We start from the raw sequence: 27925 nt of genomic DNA, 5'->3' as shown, positions 1-27925 counted from the left end.
ATACCTGCACTGTGTAGGCTCTTGATTCCCCAGCCAGAAAGAGGTCAGGCCTGGGCCACTGGAGGGGGAGTGCCAAGTCCAGGATATCGGACTGCCAGAGAATTCCTGGATCCAGGGAATATTAACTGACATGCACATTGCTGGAGATATTCGTCTCAACACCAAGAACTGGCTCCTCCCAACTGACTACAGGCTCCAGTGCTGGACACCTCATACCAAACAACTAGCAAGATAGGAATACAGCCCCACTCATCAGCATAAAGGCTGCCTAAAGTCATACTAAGCTCACAGATGCCCCCAAAATACCCCATCTGACACAGCCCTGCCCATCAGAAGGAAGACTCAGCTCTACCCACCAGAGCACAGGCACCAGTCCCTCTCCCCAGAAAGTCTACAAAGCCCCTGGACCAAATTCACTCACCAGGGGATAGACGACAAAAGCAAGAGGAACCATAGTTCCTGCAGCCTGGGGAAAGACCATAAGCACAGTAAATTAGGCAAAATGAGATGATAGAATATGCTGCAGATGAAGGAGCAAGGTGAAAAAAACAAAACACACAAGACCAAATGAAGAGGAAATAGGCAAACTACCTGAAAATAATTCATAGAGGTGTTAGTAAAGATGATCCAGCATGATGTTAGATGGTGTTAGTAAAGGTGATCCAAGATGATGTTAGATGGTGTTCGTAAAGGTGATCTTGGAAACAGAATGGCGGCATAGATTGAGAAGATACGAGAAATGTTTAACAAGGACATGGAAGAACTAAAGAACAAACAAGGAGTGATGAACAACAGACTAACTGAACTGAAAAACACCCTAGAAGAAACCAACAGCAGAATAACTGAGGCAGAAGAATGGATAAGTGAGCTAGAAGATAGAATGGTGGACATAAATGCTGTGGAGCAGAATAAAGAAAAAAGAATTTTTTTAAAAAATAAGGACAACCCCAGAGACCTCTGGGACAACATTAAGTGTCCCAACGCTCAAATTATAGAAGTCCCAGAAACAGAAGAAGAAGAGCAAGAGGAAGGGGTCTGAGAAAAAAAGTTGACGAGATTATAGTCAAAAATTTCCCTAATGTGGGAAAGGAAACAGTCAACCAAATCCAGGAAGTGCAGAGTCCCATACAGGATACACACAAGGAGAAGCATGCCAAAACACATATTAATCAAACTAACAAAAATTGAATACAAAGAAAAATATTTAAAAACACAAAGGAAAAGCAACAAATAATATACAAGGGAATCCCCATAAGGTTATCTGCTGATTTTTCAGCAGAAACTCTGCACGCCAGAAAGGAGTGGCAGGATATATTTAAAGTGATGAAAGGGGAAAACCTACAACCAAGATGACTCTTGCAAGGATCTCATTCAGATTTGACAGATAAATCAAAAGCTTTACAGAAAAGCAAAAGCTGAGAGAATTCAGCACCGCCAAATCAGCTTTACAACAAATGCAAAGGGAATTTTTCTAGGCAGGAAGCACAAGAGAAGAAAAAGAAGTACAAAAACAAACTCAAAACAGTTAAACTGGTAATAGGACATACATATCAATAGTTACCTCAAATGTAAATGGATTGAATGCTCCAAACAAAAGACATAGACTGACTGAATGGATACAAAAACAATAACTTATATATGCTGCCTACATAGGACACATAGAGACTGAAAATGAGGGGATGGAAAAAGATACTCCATGCAGATGTAAATCAAAAGAAAGCTGGAGCAGCAGTAATTATATCAGACAAAATAGACTTGAAATAACCAAGAGACAAAGAAGGACATAACATAATGATCAAGGGAGCAATCCAAAAAGGAGATACAACAATTGTAAATATTTATGTACCCAACATAGGAGCACCTGAAGATGTAAGGTAAATGCTAACAGCTGTAAAAGGGGAAATCGATAGTAACACAATAACACTCCACTTATACCAATGTATAAATAATCAAACAGAAAATTAATAAGGAAACACAAGCCTTAAATGACACATTGAACCAGACAGACTTAATTGATATTTATAGGATATTCCATCTGAAAGCAACAGATCTTTCACACAACTTTCTTCTCAAGTGTACATAGAACATTCTCCAGGGTAGATCACATCTTTGGTCACAAATCAAACCCTGATAAATTTAAGAAAATTAAAATCCTATCAAACATCTTTTCTGACCACAATGCTAAGAGGTTAGGCATCAATTACAGGGGGAAAAAACTGTAAAAAAAAAAAAAACCAAACCAAACACATGGAGGCTAAACAATATGCTATTAAATAACCAACTGATCACTGAAGAAATCAACAAGGAAGTTAAAAAATAAACCTAGAGACAAATGACAATGAAAACACAATGACCAAAAACCTATGGGATGCAGCAAAAGCAGTTCTAAAAGGGAACTGCAATAGAACCCTACTTTAAGAAACAAGAAAAATCTCAAACAAATAACCTAATCTTACACCTAAAGCAAATAGAGAAAGAACAAAGAAAACCCCAAAGTTAGTAGGAGGAAAGAAATCATAAACATCAGAGCAGAAATAAATGAAATAGAAACAAAGAAAACAATAGCAAAGATCAATGAAACTAAAAGCTGGTTTTCCAAGAAAATAAAATTGATAGACTTTTAGCCAGATTCATCAAGGAAAGAAGGAAGAGGATTCAAATCAATAAAATTAAAAATTAAAAAGAAGTTACAACAGACATCACAGAAATACAAAGGATCATGAGAAACTACTACAAACAACTATATGCCAATAAAATGGAAAACCTGGAAGAAGTACAGACTCTTAGAAAAGCACAAACTTCCAATACCGAACCAAGATGAAACAGAAAACATGAAGAGACTGATCAAAGTAATGAAACTGAAACTGTGATTTACAAAACCCCCATCAAATAAAAGTCCCGGACCAAATGGCTTCCCAGGTGAAGTCTATCAAACATTTAGTGAAGAGCTAACACCTATCCTTCTCAAGCTCTTCCAAAAACCTGCAGAAGAAGGAACACTCCCAAGCTTATTTTAAGAGGCTACCATCACCTTGATACCAAAACCAAACAAAGATACCATAAAAAAAGGAAATTACAGGCCAATATCACTGATAAAAATAGACACAAATATCCTCAAAAAAATACCAGCAAACCGAATCCAGCAATACCTTAAAAGGATTATAATCAAGTGGGATTTATCCCAGGGATGCCAGGATTCTTCAATACATGCAAATCAGTCAATGTGATATACCACATTAATAAATTGAAGAATAAAAACCATATGTCTTCCCTGGTGGTTCCATGGTAGAGAATCCAACTGCCAATGCAGGGGACATGGGTTCGATCACTGGTCCAGGAAGATGCCCCATGCCATGAAGCAGCTAAGCCCATGTACCACAGCTACTGCGCCTGTGCTCTGAAGCCCAGAAGACACAACCACTGAAGCCCGTGTGTAGAGCCCATGCTCTGCAAAAGAGAGGCCACCAAAATGAGAAGCCCACATGCCCCAGTTAGAGAGTAGCATCCACTGACTGCAACTAGAGAAAACCCTGCACAGCAGCTAAGACCCAACATCACCAAAAACATAAGGTAAATCATTTTTTTAAGTGTATCTGTTTAAAAAACCATATGATCATCTCAGTAGATGCAGAAAAGCTTTTGACAAAGTTCAACACCCATTCATGATTAAAAAAAAAAACATCAAAAAAATGGGCACACAGTATAATAAAGGTCATATATGACAAATCTACAGCAAATATCATTTTCAATGGTGAAAAACTGAAAGCATTTACTCTATGATCAGGAGCAAGACAAGAGTGTCCTCTCTTGCCACTATTATTCGTTATAGTTTTGGAATTCCCTGCCATGATAATCAGAGAAGAAAAAGAAATTAAAGGAATCCAAATTGGAAAAGAAGTAAAGCTGTCACTGTTTTCAGATGACATGATACTATACCTTGAAAATCCTAAAGAGGCCACCAGAAAACTTTGGGGCTAATCAATTAATTTAGTACAGTTTCAGGATACAAAATTAATATACAGGAATCTCTTGCATTCCTATCCACTAACAACAAAAGATCAGAAAGAGAAATTAAGGAAACAATCGCATTTACCATTGCAACAGAAGAATAAAATACCTAGGAATAAATTTGCCTAAGGAAGAAAAAGACCTGTATGCAGAAAACCATAAGCTGCTGATGAAAGAAAATAAAGACAACACAAACAGGTGGAGAGATACACCACGCTCTTGGATTGGAAGAATCAATATTGTGAAAATGACTATATTACCAAAAGCAATCTACAGACTCAATGAAATCCCTATCAAATTACCAATGGCATTTTTCATAAAGTTAGGACAAAAATTATACAATTTGTATGAAAACACAAAAGACCCTGAATAGCAAAGCAATCTTGAGAAAGAAAGATGGAGCTGGAGGAAACAAGTTCCCTGGCTTCCAAATATACTACAAAGCTACAGTAATCAGGACAGTATGGTACTGGCACAAAAATAGAAATATAGATCAGTGGAGCAGGATAGAATAATAGAATTCTGAGATAAACCCACTCACCTATGGTCACCTAGTCTATGACAAAGGAGGCAAGAATATACAATGGAGAAAAGATAGCCTTTTCATTAAGAGGCATTGGGAAAACTGGACAGCTATACGTAAAAGAATGAAATTAGAACACTCCATAACACCATACACAAAAATAAACTTGAAATGGATTAAAGACCTAAATGTAAGGCCAGACACTATAAAACCCTTAAAGGAAAACATAGGCAGAACACTCTTTAACATACATTGCAGCAAGATCCCTTTTTACCCACTTTCTAGACTAATGAATATAAAAGCAAAAGTAAACAAATGGGACCTAATTAATCTTAAAAACTTTTGCAAAGCAAAAGAAACCATAAACAATATAAGACAATTCTCGAATGGGGGAAAATATTTGCAAACAAAATCACTGACAAAAGGTCAGTCTCCAAAATATATAATAAGTTCATGCAGCTCAATATCAAAGAAACAAATAACCTAATCAAAAATGAGTAGAAGACCTAAATAGACATTTGTCCAAAGAATTTATACAGATGGCCAACAAACATATGAAAAGATGCTAAACATCACTAGCTACCAAAGAAATGCAAATCAAAACTATAATGAGGTATTACCTCACCCTAGTCAGAATGGCCATTATCAAAAAAATCTACAAACAATAAATACTGGAGAGGGTGTGGAGAAAAAAGAACCCTCTTACACTGTTGATGGGAATGTAAATTGATACAGTCACTATGGAGAACAGTATGGAGGTTCCTTAAAAAACTGAAAATAGAACTACCAAATGACCCAACAATTCCACTACTGGATATACACCCAGTGAAACTGAAAGTCGCTCAGTCATGTCCGGCTCTTTGCAACCCCATGGACTGAATAGTCCATGGAATTCTCCGGGCCAGAATACTGGAGTGGATAGCCTTTCCCTTTTCCAGGGGATCTTCCAAATCCTGGGATTGAACCCAGGTCTCCGCATTGCAGGTGGATTCTTTACCAACTGAGCTATGAGGGAAGCCCAGAGTAAACTATAATTCAAAAAGATACATGCACCCCAATGTTTATTGCAGCACCATTTACAACAGCCAGGACATAGAAGCAACCAAAATGCCCATTAACAAAGGAATGGGTGAAGATGTGGTGCGTATATACAGTGGAACATTACTAGCCATAAAAAGGAACAAAATGGTGTCATTTGCAGAGAAATGGATGGACCTAGAGACTGTCATACAGAGTGAAATAAGTCAGAAAGAGAAAAACAAATAATCATATATTAGCTCAGTTGGTAAAGAATCTCCCTGCAATGCAGGAGACCCCAGTTCGATTCCTGGTTCGAGAAGATCTGCTGGAGAAGGGATCGGCTACCCACTTCAGTATTCTTGGGCTTCCCTTGTGGCTCAGCTGGTAAAGAATCCACCTGCAATGTGGGAGACCCGGGTTCGATCCCTGGGTTGGGAATATCTCCTGGAGAAGGGAAAGGCTACCCTTTCCAATATTCTAGCCTGGAGAAATCTATGGACTGTATAGTCCATGGAGTCACAAAGAGTCAGACACAACTGAGCAATTTTCACTTTCACTTCCACTTTTCAATGCATGACTAATGTATTAACCTAGAAATCTAGAAAAATATGGAATCTAGAAAAATGGTAAAGATGATCTTATTTGCAAAGCAGAAATAGAGACACAGAGGTAGAGAACAAACGTATGGATACCAAGTGGGAAAGTGTGGGGGGAATGAATTGGGAGATTGGGATTGACATGTATATACTACTCTGGGGATTCCCAGGTGGTGGAGTGGTAAAGAATCTGCCTGGCAATGCAGGAAATGCAGAAGACATGGGTTTGATCCCTGGGTCACGAAAATTCCCTAGAGTGGCAAACGGCAATCCAGTATTCTTGTCTGGAAAATTCCATGGACAGAGGAGCCTGGTGGGCTACAGTCTGGTGGGCTACATGGGGTCGAAAAGAATCAGACACAACACGTATATAGAACAGACAACTAGTGAGAACCTACTGCATAGCACAGGGAACTCTACTTGGTGCTCTGTGGTGGCCTAAATGGGAAGGAAGTACAAAAAAAGGTGATATATGCATATGCGTAGCTGATTCACTTTGCTGTACAGCAGAAACTGACGCAACAGTGTAAAGCAGCTATACTCCAATTTTTAAAAAAAGAAAAAAAAGTAAAGGGGACATGCCTCATTCCCTATAAGATCATATAAAATTGAATTGGTCAAATAAATAGGAATAGGCACTGAAAAAAATGTCCTCTGATGCTTCATAACAAGCCCAACTATTTTGTACTTTGCATATTTCCTTTAGTTACATGGTGGCTTATTCCTTTAGCACATTTTTCTCTTGCAGTTTTGAATCTGTGAGTGATTGATACCATAAAGATATGTGTTTGTCTACTGGCTAAAAAAAAAAAAAAAAAAAGACCTGTGGTTGCCAAGGGGGAGGGAGATGGGGGAGGGATAGATAGGGACAGATTAGGAGCTGGGAATTAGCAGATGCAAACTATTACATACAGAATGGATAAACAAGGTCCCATAGGGAGCTATATTCAATACCCAGTGATAAACTGTAATGGAAAAGAATATGAAAAAGAAAAAAAATACGTATGTAAAACTGAGTCACTTTGCTGCATAACAGAAACGAACACAACATTGTAAATCAACTTATACTTCAATAAAATAAATTAAATAAAACAAAACAAAAGTCAACTTGATCATAGAGCTTTACACGGGGAAGTAGAGAAGGAAAAGAAAGAGGAACCCCCACCTCCCCACCCCCCACCTCATCAGTACTAGGTTGTCAGAGATGACTCTAATCTCCTTTTCCCTGATTCCACCCAAAGTGGGCAGGTTTGTTAAGTAGGTGGGGGAAAGGCTGGGGGCATCTGAAGTCTTCCTCTTTGGGGCTCTGGGAGGGGCTCACCTTGCAGGTTGGCTGGCATCACCCTGGGAGTGGCTACATCCCAAATGAACTCAGTAGCATGGCGTGATTCTGCAGGGAGAGAGGCAGAATCTAATTTCCTAGGCTGGCCCCAGGAATAAATTGGGTGAAGGAGCTTCCATCTGGTCCGGAGAAGAGGCCTGGGGAGTAACTGAGTTGAGAGCCAATGACCACACCTTAACCCTCATGAAGGGAAGGTGAGTCAACAGCAAGACCCAGGGTGGACATTCTCAGCAAGAGCCAGGTGGAGGATGAGGGGCCTGCAGCAGCAGCAGTCAAAGCAGAGACAGAGGCATCAGTGAGCTTCCAAGCCAGGAGGATTCAGACCACAATTACTATAAACACAGCCTCAGCAGCAAGTCTTCACTGAACTCCCAGGGATGGGTTAGATACAACCCAGGAAAGTCCAGACCCCTGGCCCCCACAACAGAAACCAATAAGGAAGCAGAAGATGCTACATGGGTCTGAGGTTTCCATATTCTTCTCTCTGTCCCTCCAGGGTTGTCAGCCATAATTCCACCAAAAATTCAGACACCATCTCAAAAAGAGAAAAAAGGAGGATGCAGTTGCCTAAGAGACACAGCATTTTTTTTAATACCTAAAAAGATGATAATACCTAAAGGTAAATACCATGTACCTAAAATGTCGATTTAAATTGTGCCAGAATATTTCGCCTTCTATTTAGTGGTTGGAAGCATGTAAGAAAGATGAGAACAATTTTGGAGAAATGAAATGCTACATCTTCTTTGCACATTTGTGAGTAGGGTGAAAAACTCAGCAACTCTTCACACATGTGCGTGCTGCCAGGTCTCCCTGTCCTCCTCCTGGCTGCTAAATTTGGTACAGCCTGAGCCGTTCAGTCCCTCCCATCCACCCGCATCCAACTGTGGAGAAGAGCTGGGAAGGTCCAGATTAGATCATTGGAGAATCAGGGAAAAGGCAGAGGGATAGAGTACAAGTCACAGGGATAGATTCTAAGGGGGAATGGAGAGTGGGGGTATGACTGTTTACCAGAGGCAACAAGTGGAAGTGGGTGGGGGCCGCAGATGGACGTAGAGAGAGAATGGGTGGGTGAGAGCTGCTAATCTGGGGACAGAGAGTGAGGAATGGAGGGTTGGATATTAGAGAAAAAGAAAGATATTTTGATAAAAACTGCTCTAGATTCCATACTGGGGCCTCATTTATATTCCTTGTGATAGAGGCCTCCTTGGTGGAACAGTGGATAAGCATCTACCTGCCAATGCAGGAGACACAGGTTTGATCCCTGATCAGGGAAGATCCCGCATGGTGCGGGGAAACTAAGCCCATGTGCCACAAGTACTGAGCCCACACTCTAGAGCCCAGGGGCTGCAACTACAGAGCTCACACACTGCAACTACTGGAGCCCAGGTGCCCTAGAGCCCATGCTGGGAAACAAGATAAGCCACTGCAATGGGAAAGCTGCACGCCACAACTAAAGGAAAAGGTCACACAGTAACAAAGACCTCATAGCCATAAATAGGGATATGTGTATATTGTGTATATTATATATTATATATATATATATATAATGCTTAATCACTCAGTTGTCTCCGACTCTTTGTGACCCCATGGACTGCAGCCTGCCGGGATCCTCTATACACGGGGATTTTCCAGGCAAGTATACTGGAGTGGGTTGCCATGCCCTCCTCCAGGGAATCTTCCCAACTCAGGAATCAAACCCAGGTCTCCTGCACTGCAAGCGGATTCTTTACTGTCTGAGCCACCAGGGCTTATATATATATATATATATAATATAATATATATATATATATATATAAATATATATTCCTTGAGATGAAATGTGTAAATCCTATCCGGACTTTGCTTCTTGGAACCCCATCTACTTAGGGCCTAGACCATGTGGATCTCAGTTTTGACAGGTCTCTGACTTACACACACAGTGACCCCGCTACTATATAGAAAGAAAAGAAAGTGGAGTCGCTCAGTCGTGTCCGACTCTTTGCAACCCCATGGACACCAGGCTCCTCCGTCCATGGGATTTTCTAGGCAAGAGTACTGGAGTGGGTTGCCATTTCCTTCTCCAGGGAACTTCTCGACCCAGGGATCAAACCCAGGTCTCCCGCATTGTAGACAGACGCTTTATCATCTGAGCCACCAGGGAATGCATTAACACAGAGCAGAGGATGATTTTGACTCCCAAATGACATTTGGTGATGTCTGAAGACATTTGTGACGGTCACAACTGAGAAGGTGCTAGTGGCATCTAGCCAGACATGCCACTAAACATCCTGCAATGTGCTGGACAGTGCCACCCGCCACCCCCAGCGAAAAGTTCTCTCAGCCAAAATGTCAATAGAGCCACAGCTGAAAAAACCCAATACAGAAAGATGGAAGAAAGGGGCCACTGTTTCCTTTCCTCTTCTCTTCCCAAAGACCAAGTGAAAGACAGCTTTTCTTTTTCATTTTAAACACTTTGTGATATTAATTCTTAAAATGCACTACTTACTCACAGTTGTATCAGCCAAATCATAGAATTCAGATTTCTGGAACATTTAGGATGGGAGAGGGTCCACTGAAGAATTTCACACCCTATGGAAAAATAGAGTTGAATATGAAGGTTTCTAGAAAGTTCATGAAAAGTCCTTATACATTTTTTATTCTTTATATAAAATTATAAAGCTAGCACACCAGATTAAATAACTATCACACTTTAGATGTGATCAATATGAGTAGTCATAGTTACTCTCCATCTTTTGCTTACTACTAGTGAATCCTAGGGAGAAGGCAATGGCACCCCACTCCAGTACTCTTGCCTGGAAAATCCCATGGACAGAGGAGCCTGGAAGGCTGCAGTTCATGGGATCACTGAGAGTTGGACACGACTGAGTGACTTCACTTTCACTTTTCACTTTCATGCACTGGAGAAGGAAATGGCAACCCATTCCAGTGTTCTTGCCTGGAGAATCCCAGGGACGGGGGAGCCTGGTGGGCTGCCGTCCATGGGGTCGCACAGAGTTGGACACAACTGAAGCAACTTAGCAGCAGCAGCAGCAGTGAATCCTAAAGGAAATCAACCCTGAATAGTCACTGAAAGGACTATCCCTGAAGCTGAAACTCCAATACTTTGGCCACCTGACGGGAAGAGCTGACTCATTGGAAAAGACCCTGATGCTGGGAGGGACTGAAAGCAAAAGGAGAAGGGGGTGGCAGAGGATGAGATGGTTAGATAGCATTACTATTCAATGGACCTGAATTTGAGCACTCTAGGAGATAGTGGACAGAGGAACCTGGCATGCTATAGTCCATGGGGTCACAAAGAGTCACACATGACTAGTGACTGAACAACAGTAAAATTGAATCCTCAGAATCTAGCTCTTCTCCCATCCCTCCTTTCAGGACACTTTCACTGAGATCCTAATAACTTTTTTGTGTCATTGCAGATAAGACATCTATTAAAATGGATTATTGGGGATAAGGAGGTAGCCACCAGCTGATAAAGCCCTCTAGAGATCTGAACATAGTAACCAAGTATGAAAACAACTTGAAACTTTGAAATTAATTTTCCAGCTTCTACAACAACCCACAAAAAATAGAAGATGGTTAGATCTAGCCCACTTCGAGACAACAGTTCATGACCCATGAGCTTCTGCTCTCCTCTGCTACCTCTGCCAAAAATGAAAAAAAATTAGCTGCTTGTGAAATACACAGCCTCAGCTCAGGGGAAGGATTGCAAACCCTAGACCCTACCTCCTTCCCTTCCGCCTTCTTCATCTGGCTTCTGAGATGTTGCCTTTTCTTTACATCTAAGCTTTCTGCAAAGCTGTTCAGCCCAGTATGGTTATGTGGTCTGATTGGTTTCCTTTGCGGGCTTTAAATTCAGAATTTTAAGCTCATTTGTTAACAGCTTCTCTGAACAGACTATCTCATTCATTTGCTCATTCATTCATCATTCAGCAGTCATTGAATAACTGCCTTCGGTGTTCTCCCATGTTTTCTATGCATAAGAGAGGCAAAGACAAACAAAATATCATCCAGTTGTAATAGGAAAAAACAAATCTGACTCAATATTGGATCAGTTTCTTTAACTTTTACCTTTTTATTCTGTTGCTTTTTCTACAAGTCAAGAGTGTTGCCTATAGTCTGAAATATACAGGATAGCCTATTGTCAAGGCTCTGACCTTTAACTGTGTAACATCTTTCCATTAGTATAGAGATAAAAGGTTGCAGAACAGAGAATAACCTTTGTGTTGTTGCAGGTTTACAGGAACATCATAGCCTAACCTCTGTTTGACAGCTGCTGAAGAAAGGATACTGACACCAAAAAGTCTGCAACAGCCAACTACACCTCCTCCCCTCTTAGTATGAAAGAAGCCTGAATTCAGACTCTAGTAATATGATTCTTTGGGACACCAGTCCACCATCTTCTCTGTCTGCTGGCTTTCTGAATAAAGTTGCTCTTCCTTACCCCAACAACTTGTCTACAGAACAAACTTAGATATGGTAACACAGTCTTTGAGAATCTTACATAGAGGTGAACAAATAGGAAAGGTAAATGTGTTTTGGGAATTACAGTGAATGTACGTACAGCGTACTACAGTGGAACTAAGACAGAAGAGGCCAGTTCTACAGGGCAAGCCAGATGAATCCCAGGTGCCCATGTGTTACAGAAATATTTTCAGTTGAACCTATTATTGAAAGATAAATAGGTATGTTGGTGTGATGCACAGAACTGGCTGCCTGTTCTGAGGGTATTTCTCTTCCTTTTTTCGGTCACAACATTAATTTTGTTTAGGTCTCGGGTCTCAGGCAGAAATGCACTTTGGGAAGGAGAGTCCATCTCCAGATTCAGGGGTATTAATGTTGACTAGACTAAGACAGTTATACATTCATCATGAGATGTTAAGGAGAAGAAACCTGGTCAGGGTTTGAAGGAGTATGGTGGGGATGACTTGCAAAAAAAAAAAAAAAAAAAATCTGGGAAGGGTTTTCCCTCTAATAAAAACTGAAAATTACACTTTAGGAGAAAATGCTCATTCCTGTAAGTGGTTATGGGATATCTGGAGCTGCAGCAGTCATCTTGTGCCCATGAGCTCAAAGTAAGAAAAAGGCAAAGAAGATAACTCAGAACCCTGACATTGTTGTGTTGATAAATTAATCATCCTGGGGCTGTGTACCTGACTATACCCCACCCCAATTTTTATTGTAATAAAATACACATAACATAAAATTTACCATAGATTTGACTGTACAGTTCAGCACTTTAAGTATCGTCACACTGATGTGCAACCATCACCTCTATTCATCTCCCGAACTCCTTTCATCTTGCAAAACTGAAACTCTGTACCCATCAAACAATGACTCTCCATGTCTCTCTCCTCTCAGTCCTTGGCAACTACCATTCTACTTTATGTCTGTAGGATTTTGACTACTCTAAGTTCCACATAAAAGTCCAATCATGCACTTTATGTATTCTTATGACCAGCTTATTTCACGTCACGTAACAGCCTCAAGGTTCAGCCATGTTGTAACATGTCAGATTTACCTTCCTTTTTAAGATTGAATAGGATTCCATTATCTGTATATGCCACATTTTGCTTAGTCATTCACCAAATGTCCATTCATCAGTGGACATTTAGATTGCTTCCACCTTTTCACTATTGTGACTGATGCTGCCATGAGAGTGGGCACACAAAGCTTTTTGAGACTCTGCTTTCAGTTCTTTGGAGTATATACCCAGAAGTGGAATTGCTGGATCATGTAGTAATTCTATTTAAAAATTTTTGAGGACCCATAGGACTCCTTTTTATGGACAAAATAACCTGTAATTGTTTAAGCCATTTTCTGACAGTTTTTCTGTTCAGTTCAGTTCACTTCAGTCGCTCAGTCATGTCCGACTCTGTGACCCCATGAATTGCAGAATGTCAGGCCTCCCTGTCCATCACCAACTCCCGGAGTTCACTCAGACTCACGTCCATTGAGTCGATGATGCCATCCAGCCATTGCATCCTCTGTCGTCCCCTTCTCCTCCTGCCTCCAATCCCTCCCAGCATCAGAGTCTTTTACAATGAGTCACCTCTTTGCATGAGGTGGCCAAAGTACTGGAGTTTCAGCTTTAGCATCATTCCTTCCAAAGAACACCCAGGGTTGATCTCCTTCAGAATGGACTGGTTGGATCTCCTTGCAGTCCAAGGGACTCTCAAGAGTCTTCTCCAACACCACAGTTCAAAAGCATCAATTCTTCAGTGCTCAGCTTTCTTCACAGGCCAACTCTCACATCCATACATGACTACTGGAAAAATCATAGCCTTGACTAGATGGACCTTTGTTGGTAAAGTAATGTCTCTGCTTTTGAATATGCTATCTAGGTTAGTCAAAACTTTCCTTCCAAGGAGTAAGCGTCTTTTCATTTCATGGCTGCAGTCACCATCTGCAGTGATTTTGGAGCCCAAGAAAATAAAGAGTCTGACACTGTTTCCACTGTTTCCTCATCTATTTCCCATGAAGTGATGGGACCGGATGCCATGATCTTCGTTTTCTGAATGTTGAGCTTTAAGCCAACTTTTTCACTCTCCACTTTCACTTTCATCAAGAGGCTTTTTAACCTCTTCACTTTCTGCCATAAGGGTGGTGTCATCTGCATATCTGAGGTTATTGATATTTCTCCTGGCAATCTTGATTCCAGCTTGTGCTTCTTCCAGCCCAGTGTTTCTCATGATGTACTCTGCATAGAAGTTAAATCAGCAGAGGGACAATATATAGCCTTTATGTACTCCTTTCCCGATTTGGAACCAGTCTGTTGTTCTATGTCCAGTTCTAACTGTTGCTTCCTGACCTGCATACAGATTTCTCAAGAGGCAGGTCAGGTGGTCTGGTATTCCCATCTCTTTCAGAATCTTCTACAGTTTATTTTGATCCACACAGTCAAAGGCTTTGGCATAGTCAATAAAGCAGAAATAGATGTTTTTCTGGAACTCTCTTGCTTTTTCAATGATCCAGTGGATGTTGGCAATTTGATCTCTGGTTCCTCTGCCTTTTCTAAAGCCAGCTTGAACATCTGGAAGTTCACGGTTCATGTATTGCTGAAGCCTGGCTTGGAGAATTTTGAGCATTACTTTCCTGGCGTGTGAGATGAGTGCAATTGTGTGGTAGTTTGAGCATTCTTTGGCATTGCCTTTCTTTGAGATTGGCATGAAAACAAGAGCTTTTCTGTTACTTGCAGCCAAACGCCTCCTACTTAGTATGATGAAAGGAGGGAGGGAATATTGGACAAAGAGTGTATTTGAGTACAGTAGATCTGCACAGAACCACCTGGCACATTTAGGAAATGGCAAAGAGTTTGACATATCAGCACATGAAGTGAAGGAATGCATCAGTTTTATTTGTTGTAGAAAAAACAGAGCCCACCTTAGCTACTTTAAGCTGGAAATAAATGCATTGAAGTAGCTGGTAACTAAGAATCTCCTGGAGGGTCAAAGAGTCAAGTTGAACAGTTTTTTCACCTGATCACTCAATACCCAGCTAATCACAATCCCCAAGTCACGCATCTGGTAAACACACACAGACACTGTGGTTTGCACAGGATACAGTAACCCAGGCTTCTATGTTTACTGCCTGAGGTCTTTCTGCTATGTTTTGCCACCTTCATCAGCAATGGCCTCTTCTTCCTCATATTTCTCTCCTCTGAATTAAATTCTCTCACAGCTAAAGCTTGGAGAAGGAAATGGCAAACCACTCCAGTATTCCTGCCTGGGGAATTCCATGGACAGAGGAGCCTGGCAGGCGACAGTCCATGGGGTCACAAAGAGTTCAGTTCAGTTTAGTCGCTCAGTCATGTCCGACTCTTTGCGACCCCATGAATCACGGTACACCAGTCCTCCCTGTCCATCACCAACTCCCGGAGTACACCCAAACCCATGCCCATTGTGTCAGTGATGCCATCCAACCATCTCATCCTCTGTCGTCCCCTTCTCCTCCTGCCATCAATCTTTCCCAGCATCAGGGTCTTTTCAAATGAGTCAGCTCTTCGCATCAGAGAGATGGAGTTGGCGTTTCAGATTCAACATCAGTCCTTCCAATGAACACCCAGGACTGATCTCCTTTAGAATGGACTGGTTGGATCTCCTTGCAGTCCAAGGGACTCTCAAGAGTCTTCTCCAACACCACAGCTCAAAAACATCAATTCTTCTGTGCTCAGCTTTCTTTATAGTCCAACTCTCACATCCATACATGACTACTGGAAAAATCATAGCCTTGACTAGTCAGACCTTTGTTGGCAAAGTAATGTCTCTGCTTTTGAATATGCTATCTAGGTTGGTCATAACTTTCCTTCCAAGGAGCAAGCGTCTTTTAATTTCATGGCTACAATCACCATCGTCAGTGATTTTGGAGCCAGAAAAATAAAGTCAGCCACTGCTTCCACTGTTTCCCCATCTATTTGCCATGAGGTGATGGGACCAGATGCCACGATCTTAGTTTTCTGAATGTTGAGCTTTAAGCCAACTTTTTCACTCTCCACTTTCATTTTCCAGAGGCTCTTTAGTTCTTCTTCACTTTCTGTCATAAGGTTGGTGTCATCTGCATATCTGAGGTTATTGATATTTCTCCCGGCAATCTTGATTCCAGCTTGTGCTTCTTCCAGCCCAGTGTTTCTCATGATGTACTCTGCATAGAAGTTAAATAAGCAGGGTGACAATATACAGCCTTGACGTACTCCTTTTCCTATTTGGAACCAGTCTATTGTTCCATGTCCAGTTCTAACTGTTGCTTCCTGACCTGCATACAGATTTCTCAAGAGGCAGGTCAGGTGGTCTGGTATTCCTATCTCTTTCAGAATTTTCCTCAGTTGGACAAGACTAAATGACTAACACACATGTCTAAAGCTCCCTGGGGGAAACTGCATCCCAGTTTGAAAGGAGACTTTGACCTTGAGAAGGTGGGACACAATGTTCTGAGACTCATTCAAATGCAGTAGGAAAGAGGGATTTCCCTGGTGGTCCAGTGATTAAGACTCCACACTTCTACCTCAGGGAGCACAGGTTTGACCCCTGGTGGGGGAATTACAATCCCACAGGTCCCACAGGGCAGCCAAAATAACCCTCAACCAACTAAACAAAACAAAAAAACCAAAACACCAAATTCTATAGGAAAGAGTGCTCTAACTGAGTATGCCATGGGTATGAGAAAGGGAAATATGAGAGCTTATTATAGACTGAGAGTTTCCCAGGTGGCACAGTGGTAAAGAATCTCCCTGTCAATTCAGGAGATGTAAGAGATGCAGATTTGATCCCTGGGTCAGAAAGATCCCCTAGAGCAGGAAATGGCAACCCACTCCAATATTTTTGCTTGGAAAATCCCATGGACAGAGGAGCCTGGTGGGCTACAGTCCACGGGGTGGCAAAGAGTCAGACACAATTGATCACACACATGCACATATGGACGGAACATCTGTGTCTCCCTGAAATTCATATTGAAGCCCTAACATATATATGATGGAGTGTGGCTATGTTTAGAGATGGGGCCTTTAAGGAAGTAATTAAGGTCAAATGAGGTCGTAAGAGAGGGGCCCTGATCCAACAGAATTTGTGACTTCTAACTGCAGGTGGTGACTGCAGCCATGAAATTAAAAGACACTTGGTCCTTGGAAGAAAAGTTATGACCAACCTAGATAGCATATTCTAAAGCAGAGACATTACTTTGCCAACAAAGGTCCATCTAGTCAAGGCTATGATTTTTCCAGTGGTCATGTATGGATGTGAGAGTTGGCCTGTGAAGAAAGCTGAGCACCAAAGAATTGATGGTTTTGAACTGTGGTGTTGGAGAAGACTCTTGAGAGTCCCTTGGACTGCAAGAAGATCCAAACAGTCCATTGTGAAGGAGATCAGCCCTGGGATTTCTTTGGAAGGAATGATGCTAAAGCTGAAACTCCAGTACTCTGGCCACCTCATGGGAAGAGTTGACTCACTGGGAAAGACTCTGATGCTGGGAGGGATTGGGGGCAGGAGGAGAAGGGGACGACAGAGGATGCAATGGCTGGATGGCATCACCGACTCGATGGATGTGAGTCTGAGTGAACTCCGGGAGTTGGTGATGGACAGGGAGGCCTGGCGTGCTGCGATTCATGGGGTCGCAAGGAGTCGGACACGACTGAGCGACTGAACTGAACTGAACTGAACAAGAAGGGACACCAGAAAGCTCATTCTCTTTCTCCATGTGTAAGCATCAAAGAAAGGCTATGTGAGGACAGAGTAAGAAGGCACCATCTGAAAGCCAGGATGAGTGCTCTTGACAGAAATAGAGTTGACCACAATCTTGATCTTGAACTTCTGGCCTCCAGAACTGTGAGAAAATGAATTTGTGCTATTTAAGCCGCCCAGTCTGTAGTCTTTTGTTATGGTACAGAGTTGCAGGGCGTCCCATGGTTCCCATCAAAGCCTGAAAACCTCCAGTTTGCAACTACTTCATTAAGGATTTTTGGGTAGAAAAATGCAAATTGGCATTTTTGAAAGACAGCTCTGGTGGTAAAGCAGGTAGGGTGGGAGAGGGATAGGAAGTAAAGACCCTACTTAGGGGTGTCTCAGTAACTGAAGGGAAAGATGATGAGAAGCTGAGCTAAGCAGCTGCAGTAGAAACAGAGAGGACCAATTTGAAAGGAATTAAAGGGGCAGCATCTACAGAATCTGGTTACTGAATACAAAAGACGAGGAAGAAGAAAGTGATGACTGTCTAGTTTCTAGCTTGGGCAGTTGGCCAAGTGAAGATGTAATTCATCCAAGCAGAAAATGTAAGGAGGAACACGTGTGGGGAGAAAAAGAAATTCACTTTTATAAAGTCTCAAGTATCAACACACAAGATACTTATTCATGACATGGAAACAGAGTGTCTCACAGAGGACAAACCAGGCAGACACCACCTTAACCAAGCGATCAAAAAGTTAATGTCACCAGTAGTGGGATGGGTAGTCACCAGGAGCTTCCCAAAAAGATGTACTGAGAAGAACTCAGCATTGCTTATGTAGTATTCCTGCCAAAAACACATAACACAAACCGGGGGAATAGTCTGTAAAGTAACTGACTGGCCTATATTAATAAAAAATGTCAAGGTGTGAAAGACAAGGTAAAATCAAAGAACCTTCCCAGATTAAAGACATGTAACAGTTGAATGCAACTCGTGATCCAGGATTTTCTTTTTCTATAAAGATCATCATTGGGACGGTTGGAGAAACTTGAATGCGTTAGTCACTCAGTCGTGTCCGACTCTTTGCGACCCCATGGACTGTGTAGCCCACCAGACTCATATGTCCTTGGAATTCTCCAAGAAAGAATACTGGAGCGGGTTGCCATTTCCTTCTCCAATAAATTATATGTATATATATATATATATATATATATATATATATATATATAGTATTGTTAATTTCCTGACTTTGATCATTGCACTAACTCATATAAGAGAACCCTGGTGTTTTAGGGTATATACATGCAAATATTTAGGGTTAGAGGCACTACACATACTCCAAAAGGGTTGCAAGAGATGGGGAAGAGGGAGAGAGGGATAGAAGAGAGGTGGGGAGAGGGAGATTCAGAGAGAATGGCAAAGCCATAAAGCAAATATTTTTAAATGACTGGCCTGTATTAATATTAACTGTATTAACATTTGGATGTATATCCAGGTGGCTCAAGTAGTAAAGAATCCTGTTGCCAATGAAGGAGAGGCAGGCAGGAGACATAGGCTCAATCCCTGGGTTGGCAAGATCCCCTGGAGAAGGGAATGACTACCCACTCCAGTATTCCTGCCTGGAGAATTCCATGGACAGAGGAGCCTGGTGGGCCACAGTCCATGCGGTCACAAAGAGTCGGACATGATTGAATAGCTTTCACCCTCACTTTCATCTATGAGCCTAAAATGATATCTAAAGACAAAGTGTTTTAAAAGAATATGTTTGTTGACTCAACAAATTAGATGTAGGTGCTTGCAGTTATCAGAGTTTTGTGCATTTTTTATTGAGTAAGCATCCTCCATTCCTAGAGAGTGAGCCCTTAGCAAACTCACCTCCTGGGTTCACGTCATCTATCCTTTTCACCCCATGCCCCTTTGCAGTCTCCCTGAAAGATACACACTCTCAGGCCTTCACTCTGCTTTCCCCAGGAACAGCCAGTCATTCAGATTCTTGAGACTCCATGTGCCCTTGGGCTGAGAGTCCCCTGGACCGACAGCCTCTTGGAGGGAGCATCCTTCACCTGCTGTCCTCCTGGGTCAGCCTCAGAGTTCCAGCCTCATTAAACTCATCATCCCTGTGTCCCATCCTTTCAGACTATCCTCCTCATAAGAAGTCAGAGAGAGTCTCTGGACCACTCCCTCCCAAGAACTGGGAGACCTTCCCCAGCCAGTCTCCTTAAAGGACCATCACTTTCTTTTGGAGTCTAGGGGTGATGAGTGGCATGATTGGTCTCTCTCGTCTCACTTTCTTGGTGTGACAGGACAGTACTATGGGTGCCTCCTCACTTCCTTATATGAGAGGCCAGATCTGTGCAGGATCCACAAGAGTCTGGAGACCCATTTTGCGGGCAGGCTTTGGCCATCTCCACATTCTGGCTTAATACAGCAAGAGGCTGGAAAAGTCTACCAGAAAGCGTTGTACCTGGCCTATGGCATTTCCCCATGCCCTTCTTGGGGGCAAAGATAAGGAGGGCATTTCTTATCAAGACAAGTGAAAGTGACCTCCAAGTGATGCTTCATTGCACCTGGGGGATGCAATGTGACAGAGCTGAAAAGTCTAAAGGCAGGAGGCTGAGGCTACTGCCCTAAGGTTGCAGAGCGAGGGAGAAGGAGGGAACTGGGATGAGGTGCAGTGGAAGGGAGCTTCTGTCTACTGAAAGGGCACACGATTCCCAGGAGGGATTGATCAGAGACATCTCTTTTAAGGGATTCATCCAAAGTTGGGGGTGTGGGGATTGACCCAGCAGAGAAGGGGGCTGAGGAAATCTAGGGGCCAAATGTTTGGTGTTGTCAGCTGTTGGCTGGAGGAGACATGGCCAGAGTTGAGATTCAGAACAGAACCTCCAAGAAAGTCACCTGAGTGGTCCATGAAAGAAAGAGGCTGCTTTGAGCATCATCAGACTCGGACAGCCACAGTGCCACATCATGCCAGGACAGGTCATCTAAGACCGGGTCATTCTCCATAACCCCTTCCCCTGGACCCCGCCTATCCCTAAGGAGTCAGCAACCACACTGAATGCAAAAGGAGCTCAGGAAAAAGGCAAGAAGTTAAACTCATCCACCCTCCTCTCGACAACCTTCCAGCCTGTTGTCATTCAGTCACTAAGCCAACTCTTTGCCACTCTGTAGACTGTAGCACACCAGGCTCTTTTGTCCTCCACCATCTCCCAGAGTTTGTTCAAATTCATGTCCACTGAAGTCTGTGATGTTACCTAATCAGCTCATCCTCTGTTGCCCCCTTCTCCTTTTGCCTTCAATCTTTCCCAGCATCAGGATCTTTTCCAGTGAGTCCACTCTTCACATCCAGCCTGGGGCAGGTCTAAATCAGGGCAGAAGAAGGCGGCTTGATACTAAAGTGAGAAGTTTTGATTATTAGTTTGAACTAGACACTTAGATTACTGTCATGAGACATTTTGGGTCACTAAAAGTGACTAGACAAGCAGCAGAACCTGTATGACACTTCACCCAGGGTTGAAAGAGAAGGAGACCCAGAGTAGGGAGAAAAGCACTTGGAATCAGAAATAAAATTGTTTTGTACACACAGGATTCAGCTTATGCAATAAAATGGCCAGTGCAGGCAGGAATTACTAGCTCCTATTCCTCCAATTGGGCTTCCCAGGTGGCGCTACTGGTAAAGAACTTGCCTACTGGTGCAAGAGATAGAAGAAACGCAGGTTCTTTCCCTGGGTTGGGAAGATCCCCTGGAAGAGGGCATGGCAACCCACTCCAGTATTCTTTTCCGGAGAATCCCATGGACAGGGGAGCCTGTTGAGCTATGGTCCATAGGGTCACACAGAGTTGGACACAACTAAAGCAACTTAGCATGCACGCACTCCTCCAGTCAGGTCCTTTCTTTCTGGAGTCATTTTTGTCTCCTGTTCCCTTCTTTGTTCAGATAAGATTCTCCTAAGGGTTCTTTTCTGGAGCTGGTGTTGCTGTTTTGGGATTAAATGCCCAAACAGCTTTTTTACCTCCAAAACACCGTGCAGAGCTGCTCAGAAGTTATTCTCACCATCAGGAGTGACTGACTGCCTTTCAGAACCAGGGTCTCCCAAACTTTCACCACTGAGAAAACTGCCCAGTGGGAGATGTATCTTCCTCGGATGGCCCTGGAGTGGTGTGACTGGGAATGTGCACTGTGGCCAGAGCTGCATCAGTTCCTGCCCCACGGTATCCTATTTACTAGCTGTCTGACCTGCGGGACTTTTTAAACCATCCTGTGCTGAGAGATGCAGAATAACTACAACCACAAAAGCAACGATAAGCAACAATCATATCAACCTGTGTGTGTCTTACGAAGAGACTGGCTCAATACAGGGCACTATTAGTTCTGTGTTTTGCCAGAAGAGAGAGACATTTTTCGGAAGAGTTCCTTTGTTATTGAATCTCTCTACCACTGAGCTTTGCTCCAGAGGAAGCTTTGGGCCAGTTCTATAGCCAGATCCTTTCTGTGCGCTCAATCGCTCCAGTCACGCCTGACTTTGCGATCCCACGAACTCTAGCCCACCAGGCTCCTCTGTCCATGGGGATTCTCCAGGCAAGAATACTGGAGTGGGTTGCCAGCTCTTCTCCATGGCTCCTTTCTACTGCTACCCAAGTCCCCTTTTCTCCTTTCTTAGGGTTTGGAAGAACTCAAGGGTATCATGTACTGCAGGCCCACTGCATTATTCTCCCACAGCTCCCAGAAGGTGGCACGTCGATCTTTAACCTGCCATGAGTAGAGCCTGCTGGGTCTCCAGCCCCATCCTTTTTCTTTCTTTCTTTTTTTTTTTTTTAAGTTTAAATCCATTTTATTTTTAACTAACCTACATGATGTGATTTTTTCCCCTCAAAAACAATGCCTCTGCTCCAAACAAATCAACGTTCAAAACAAATGAAGAACTTAAGATGACATCAGTCTCCTTTGTCTAAGTCCTGGTGTTGTGTGGATGAAAAGCAGCAGCCAGACAGTGATGATCATGGTGAGAGATCCAAAATCAGTGTCAAATTTGCCAACATTTTGCATTTCTAAGCCATCCTTAAAGATAATCGTCTATGGTGTCACATCATCCTCAGGGTAGTCCATCAGAGCAACCCTGCCATCTGGATCTTTTTCACTGATAAAGAACTGATAGTGTTTGAAATCAGCAAGGATGTGCTTGATTTTTTCTGCAGTCCTTGTCATAAAAGGTTTTACTTCTTCTAGTCTCCAATCTTCAAATTTCCCTTTGATTGACTTCATGTAATCTTTGATGGCCTTCTTGTAGGCTTCTTTTGTGAAGCTGGTTTCCTAGAAGTGACGGTTCATGACAATCATCGACACCAATGATTACTTACTGTACTTTTGGTTCCTTTGCCCTCTGGGCCTTCAGCAGAGGCATTTCTGCCAATGAGCCTGTCATCAATGTTACCCTCCGTCCTACTGACCATCTTTCCCACCCCTCCAGACATAACCTGTCTGCGACTTTCTAGATCTTGCAGATGTCTGAAAAACATCTCATCATGGCTGATGAGGTCCCGGTAGATTGTCATGGTAGCAACTGGAGGGACGCCTTGGTGGTGCTAGCTTAGTAGGAGCACAGAGTGCAGAGCTAGTGCAGTGCTGCCGGAGAAACACTGGAGTGAGATGGGGGGCAGTGGCAGAGGGGGTGGAAAAGTCCTGTCTTTCTTTGATGACCGCTGGAGGTACAAACTCAAATGTGTACCACGCAGGCAAGTGACAAAGTTCTTGGCCTCAGAAGACCTTGAAAATCAGCTGGGTCCTGCTCTGGGTCTTGCCAACTGGATAGAGCATGCTTCCAGTGTTCAGGGTGAATGGACAAATATATCCAGACAAATACAGAAATTTCTTGAGTACAGAGTAGGAGATGAGACAAGTGCATGATTGTTCAACTTTCCAATTTTCTTTTCAGACCCATTGTTGTATCAGTCTAAAATGACAGGAAGGGACTTCCCTGGCAGTCCCATGTTTAAGACTTGGCCTTCCAATGCTGGGGACTCAGGTTCGATCCTTGTTGGGAAAGTAAGATCCCACATGCCTCCTGGTCACAAAACCCAAAACATTAAAAAAAAAAAAGAAGAAGAAGAAGAAGATAATGTAAAAAATTCAGTAAAGACTTTGTAAAAAATAAAATGACAAGAAAAGTCACTGTCCGCAGTGGAGACGGAGTGGATATACCATCACAGTTTAAAAGGAAGGAGGCTAAGAAATGACTGGAGTCAGGCAGGCTTAAAGGCATAGACTGTGCCATGCTCCAACATTCTGGCCTTCAAGTTCCTGTTCTGGAAGCTGGGCAAACACGAGAATATTTTTAATAGAGGAGCTAGAGGTTTTGGGATAAAAATTGGCATGTGTTTTTTTTTAACACATCCCTGTTATGGCCCTGTTTGATCTTTAGGTAAACTGTTAAAAGTACATTCTGAATATTCTGCAAAATATTCTGAATGTTAAAGGTATTACTTCACCTTTCACCACTGTAACTTATCAAAAAGAAAAAGGCCAGTTGCATTTAGAGGCAAGTTGTACAATGTAACCGAGTGCATAATACTTGAGATACAAGTGAGATGAATAGGAAAGCAAGTCATCAATGACCAAAGGAATTTGCCTCTCCACTAATTCTGCCTAATGGGTGTACAGCCCTATGGAAATGAACTACATTTCAATATTAAAAACAAGCACATTTCTCTTCCCCATGACTCACCAGAAAGAATGCAAATAACTAACTCAGGGCCAGGAGGTAGCCTTTATATTGCTGGGTTGCCCTTATATATTGCCCTTATATTATGGGTTGGTGGGTGCTGACTCAAAACACTCCTCTATTTGGGGATTAGTTCCTAGCTGCAGGACATATTCTTAATGAGGTCCCCTACTTTAGCCACCATGATGCCAGCCAACTTATGGCGAAATGACTGAATGGGTTAAAAACTTGTGAAGAAATAGGAAAGGGCAGAGTAGTGAATGGAGGGGGTAGAGATAGGAGTGAGGGCCTTTAAACACATTCATTAATAATTTGAGGAAGGAAGTGAAGGGCAAGTTTGTGTATGATGCAATATTGTTCCAGTTACTAAACATCATGAAGAAATGAGAGGAACTGTAGTTGAATTTAAAACACAGGAAAGCGGGACGTTCGGCTTGTGAGCGGGAACTTCTCGGTCTCGCACAGAAAAAGAACGATTTAAAAATGGGTGATGTTGAGAAAGGCAAGAAGATTTTTGTTCAGAAGTGTGCCCAGTGCCATACTGTGGAAAAGGGAGGGAAGCACAAGACTGGGCCAAACCTCCATGGTCTGTTTGGACGAAAGACAGGTCAGGCTCCTGGATTCTCTTACACAGATGCCAACAAAAACAAAGGTATCACCTGGGGAGAGGAGACGCTGATGGAGTACTTGGAGAATCCCAAGAAGTACATCCCTGGAACCAAGATGATCTTTGCTGGCATTAAGAAGAAGGGAGAGAGGGAGGACTTGATAGCTTATCTCAAAAAAGCTACCAATGAGTAATAGTTGGCCACTGCCTTATTTATTATGAAACAGAAGTGTCTCATGACTTTTTATGTGTACCATATTTAAATTGATCTCATACACTAGAATTCAGATCATGAATGGCTGATGGAATAATTCTGTTGGACAGTCCTGATTTAAATAAGATTGGTCTGTGGCTAAACAAATATGGTCAGCTTTTTTAATTTTGATAGTAATTCCGGTTCAACAAGTACTATCACTTTTCCCATTCTAAAGAGATGATTGAACTTGAATAAGGAATATGAAACTTTTTAGGGAGATGGTGCATTCCTTCTCAAAACCTATAAGAGATTTGTTTTATATTTAGATTTCTATAACTGGTTATATTAATATATTTAAATACTGAAAAGGTCCCTTCACTGTCTCACAGAACAGAGGAGGATTCACACGTGTTTCAAGTTGTGTTCATTAGCCTGTTAAGGCAAGGATTGAAAATACACTGACAAAGTCCACTTTATCTGTTTGGTTTTATAAACTATGCCAATTTAATTAAAATTCTCTATCTAAAATTTAGCCTTTTACTTAAAAAAAAAAAAAAAAAAAAAAAGAATTTAAAACACAATGCAAGGGCCATTAAGGGAGGGGGATACAACAGGCTTCTTGTCATAGTGAGTAAATCTTTTGAGTCTTGACAGAAACTTATTTCCCAAATATTTTACGTTAAGGAAACGCTGACTCTGCTAAAAATCTCTGCAAAGCAGACCAGTACTAGCAAAAGAATATTAATGTCCTTAAATGTTTGAAATAGAGTAATTTAGGACTACTTTCAGATGGAGAAAAAAATGGAGTTTCTGAGTTTTAGTGAAATAGTATGATAATTCTGAAATCTGCAACAGGAAGTCTGCCTGGGAGGGAAAGAGGGAATTTTACACTTCTGTAAAATTGTTTTCAAACAGTTTAGTGATAGAGCTATGCACTTGGGGTTAAACTTGGGAAAGACAGAAAATTAAGAGAATCTGTACAGACAATATTTTAAAGAAAGGAAGAAACCTTGGAAAACTAGCCTTGAATTTAAAATTACAGATTGTTATTAAGGTGTCCCATTCTTATCTTAACTATTTGGACAGGTATGAAAAGGAATAATAAAGACAAATCAGAATTTCCCAAACAGAAACATTTCAAGTTTGCTGAGTGGAGGAATAACTGAGCTAATATGATTCAAGTCATTCATTCAAAAGATATTTATTGGGAGAGTTAAAAAAAAATGAACCTAGAAGAAGAGATAAACAAGTACACAGGTAACAAATCACCAGGTAGAAAACAATCAATGCCACGAACAAGTAAATATCAGAACCTCTGTCCACAAGAACCTCTTTCTGAGAGAACAAAAAGAGATGGATGGGGCAGCATTTGGTCAGGGAGGAGGAAGAACTGTACTAAAAGCGTCAGGCTGGTTGGAAAAGTGGCTCAGTGCGGTGAGAGATGCAGCGTCAGGTAGGCCAGGTCCAGGACCAACCCTGAAGACTCGCTCAAGGAATTTGAACTTTACCCTTCATCATTTCTAGTACTCTTTATGACCTGTAGTGTAGCTTGCTGCAGGCTGAAGGGATGAATGAAGCCATTGAAATGCTTTTTTGAGCAGACAAGTGACAAACTCCAATTTTTGTTTTAAAAAGATTAAGTGGTGTGTAGGAAGGAGGAGGATGGGATATCTATTCTAAAAGCTTACTGAGTTAACCCTACTTTGTGCCCAGCATTCCATTAGACGCTTCACACACACATTCTCAATAATGATTTAATCCTGAGAATCACCCTTTGAAGAAGGAAGAATAAGTACAGAAATTTCCATTTTATTGTTAAAAAAAACAGGTTCAGAAAGGTTGCATAACTTTCCAAACGTCACACATGTAAAAGTGAATTAGTCTCCAACCCAAGTTTGTCTCATAAGCTCCTTCTTTTTGAAAACACACACAAACACTGTAACATGTTGACACTACTCAAATGAGGACAGGATGGTTTTAATAAGGACAATGACGGGGAATGGAAAGGAAGAGAGAGAAGAGATTTCAGCAGAGTCAGAAGTATGTGGCTAGTGAAACCTGTATGGGGATAAGGGATTCAAAAAAGAGCCTGTTTCCAGTCCAGATAACACAATGTGGCTGTGAACTCAGATCTGCAAATGAAGATAGGGAATTAAGTTTAGGGTTTATTGTTTGAAATGACAGCAAAACATTCATACAAGAGGAAGCAGGTTCATTTTCTCCAACATGTGTAAAAATCACATAGAGGTCACTGGCAACCCACGCAGAATTTAAACTGTCACTCCTAGGCCACAGACACATACCAAGGCCATTCTCTCTGGCTGTCCAGCCTTTGCACAGGTGGCTTCTGCTCCTTGGCACCTTTCTGCCTCTCCCTGTCTTCAGTTCATCCCTCATCCCATTTCCCAGGACAGCCTTCCCTGACTCTCCAGTTTAATCACCTTAATTCTTTTCTCCCAGTGCCTCTGTCCTTTTCTGCGTCTCCTCCCAGACTGAGCAGCTGGAGGGCTGGGGCTGTCTTCACCCTGACATTGTGCAGTCTCTGAAGGTATCTATTGTTAAAATCTGACCCTCAAAAAATATTTGTTGGCAGCCTGACTGATTGCTATTGTTGCCCTAGAAAACAACCCTACCCTGCCCTGTTAAGTCACAGTTTCTTCCTTCTTAGGACAGTGCAGTTAACCTCAAGACTAGGAAATCATCTTCCTCCTCACATACCAGGCTATTATTCATGCAGTTTACTCACTGCAAAAAAGTTCCCT

General features: G+C 42.1%; 1 protein-coding gene and 1 pseudogene across 1 annotated transcript; one reads left to right on the top strand and one right to left on the bottom strand.

Moving 5' to 3' along the window:
- Nucleotides 1-22565: 22565 nt before the first annotated feature.
- LOC138444221 (translationally-controlled tumor protein pseudogene) lies at nucleotides 22566-23194 on the bottom strand (annotated as a pseudogene).
- Nucleotides 23195-24776: 1582 nt separating this feature from the next.
- Nucleotides 24777-25691, top strand: LOC138425782 (cytochrome c). The gene has a single exon (XM_069564107.1). The coding sequence runs from the start codon at nucleotides 24844-24846 to the stop codon at nucleotides 25159-25161; it is 318 nt and encodes a 105-aa protein (XP_069420208.1). The 5' UTR covers nucleotides 24777-24843; the 3' UTR covers nucleotides 25162-25691.
- The last annotated feature ends 2234 nt before the right edge of the window (nucleotides 25692-27925 follow it).

Source organism: Ovis canadensis, chromosome 1 (assembly GCF_042477335.2).
Source record: "Ovis canadensis isolate MfBH-ARS-UI-01 breed Bighorn chromosome 1, ARS-UI_OviCan_v2, whole genome shotgun sequence".
Classification (NCBI taxonomy): Eukaryota; Metazoa; Chordata; class Mammalia; order Artiodactyla; family Bovidae; genus Ovis; species Ovis canadensis.
This window is presented reverse-complemented; position numbering and strand designations above follow the sequence as displayed.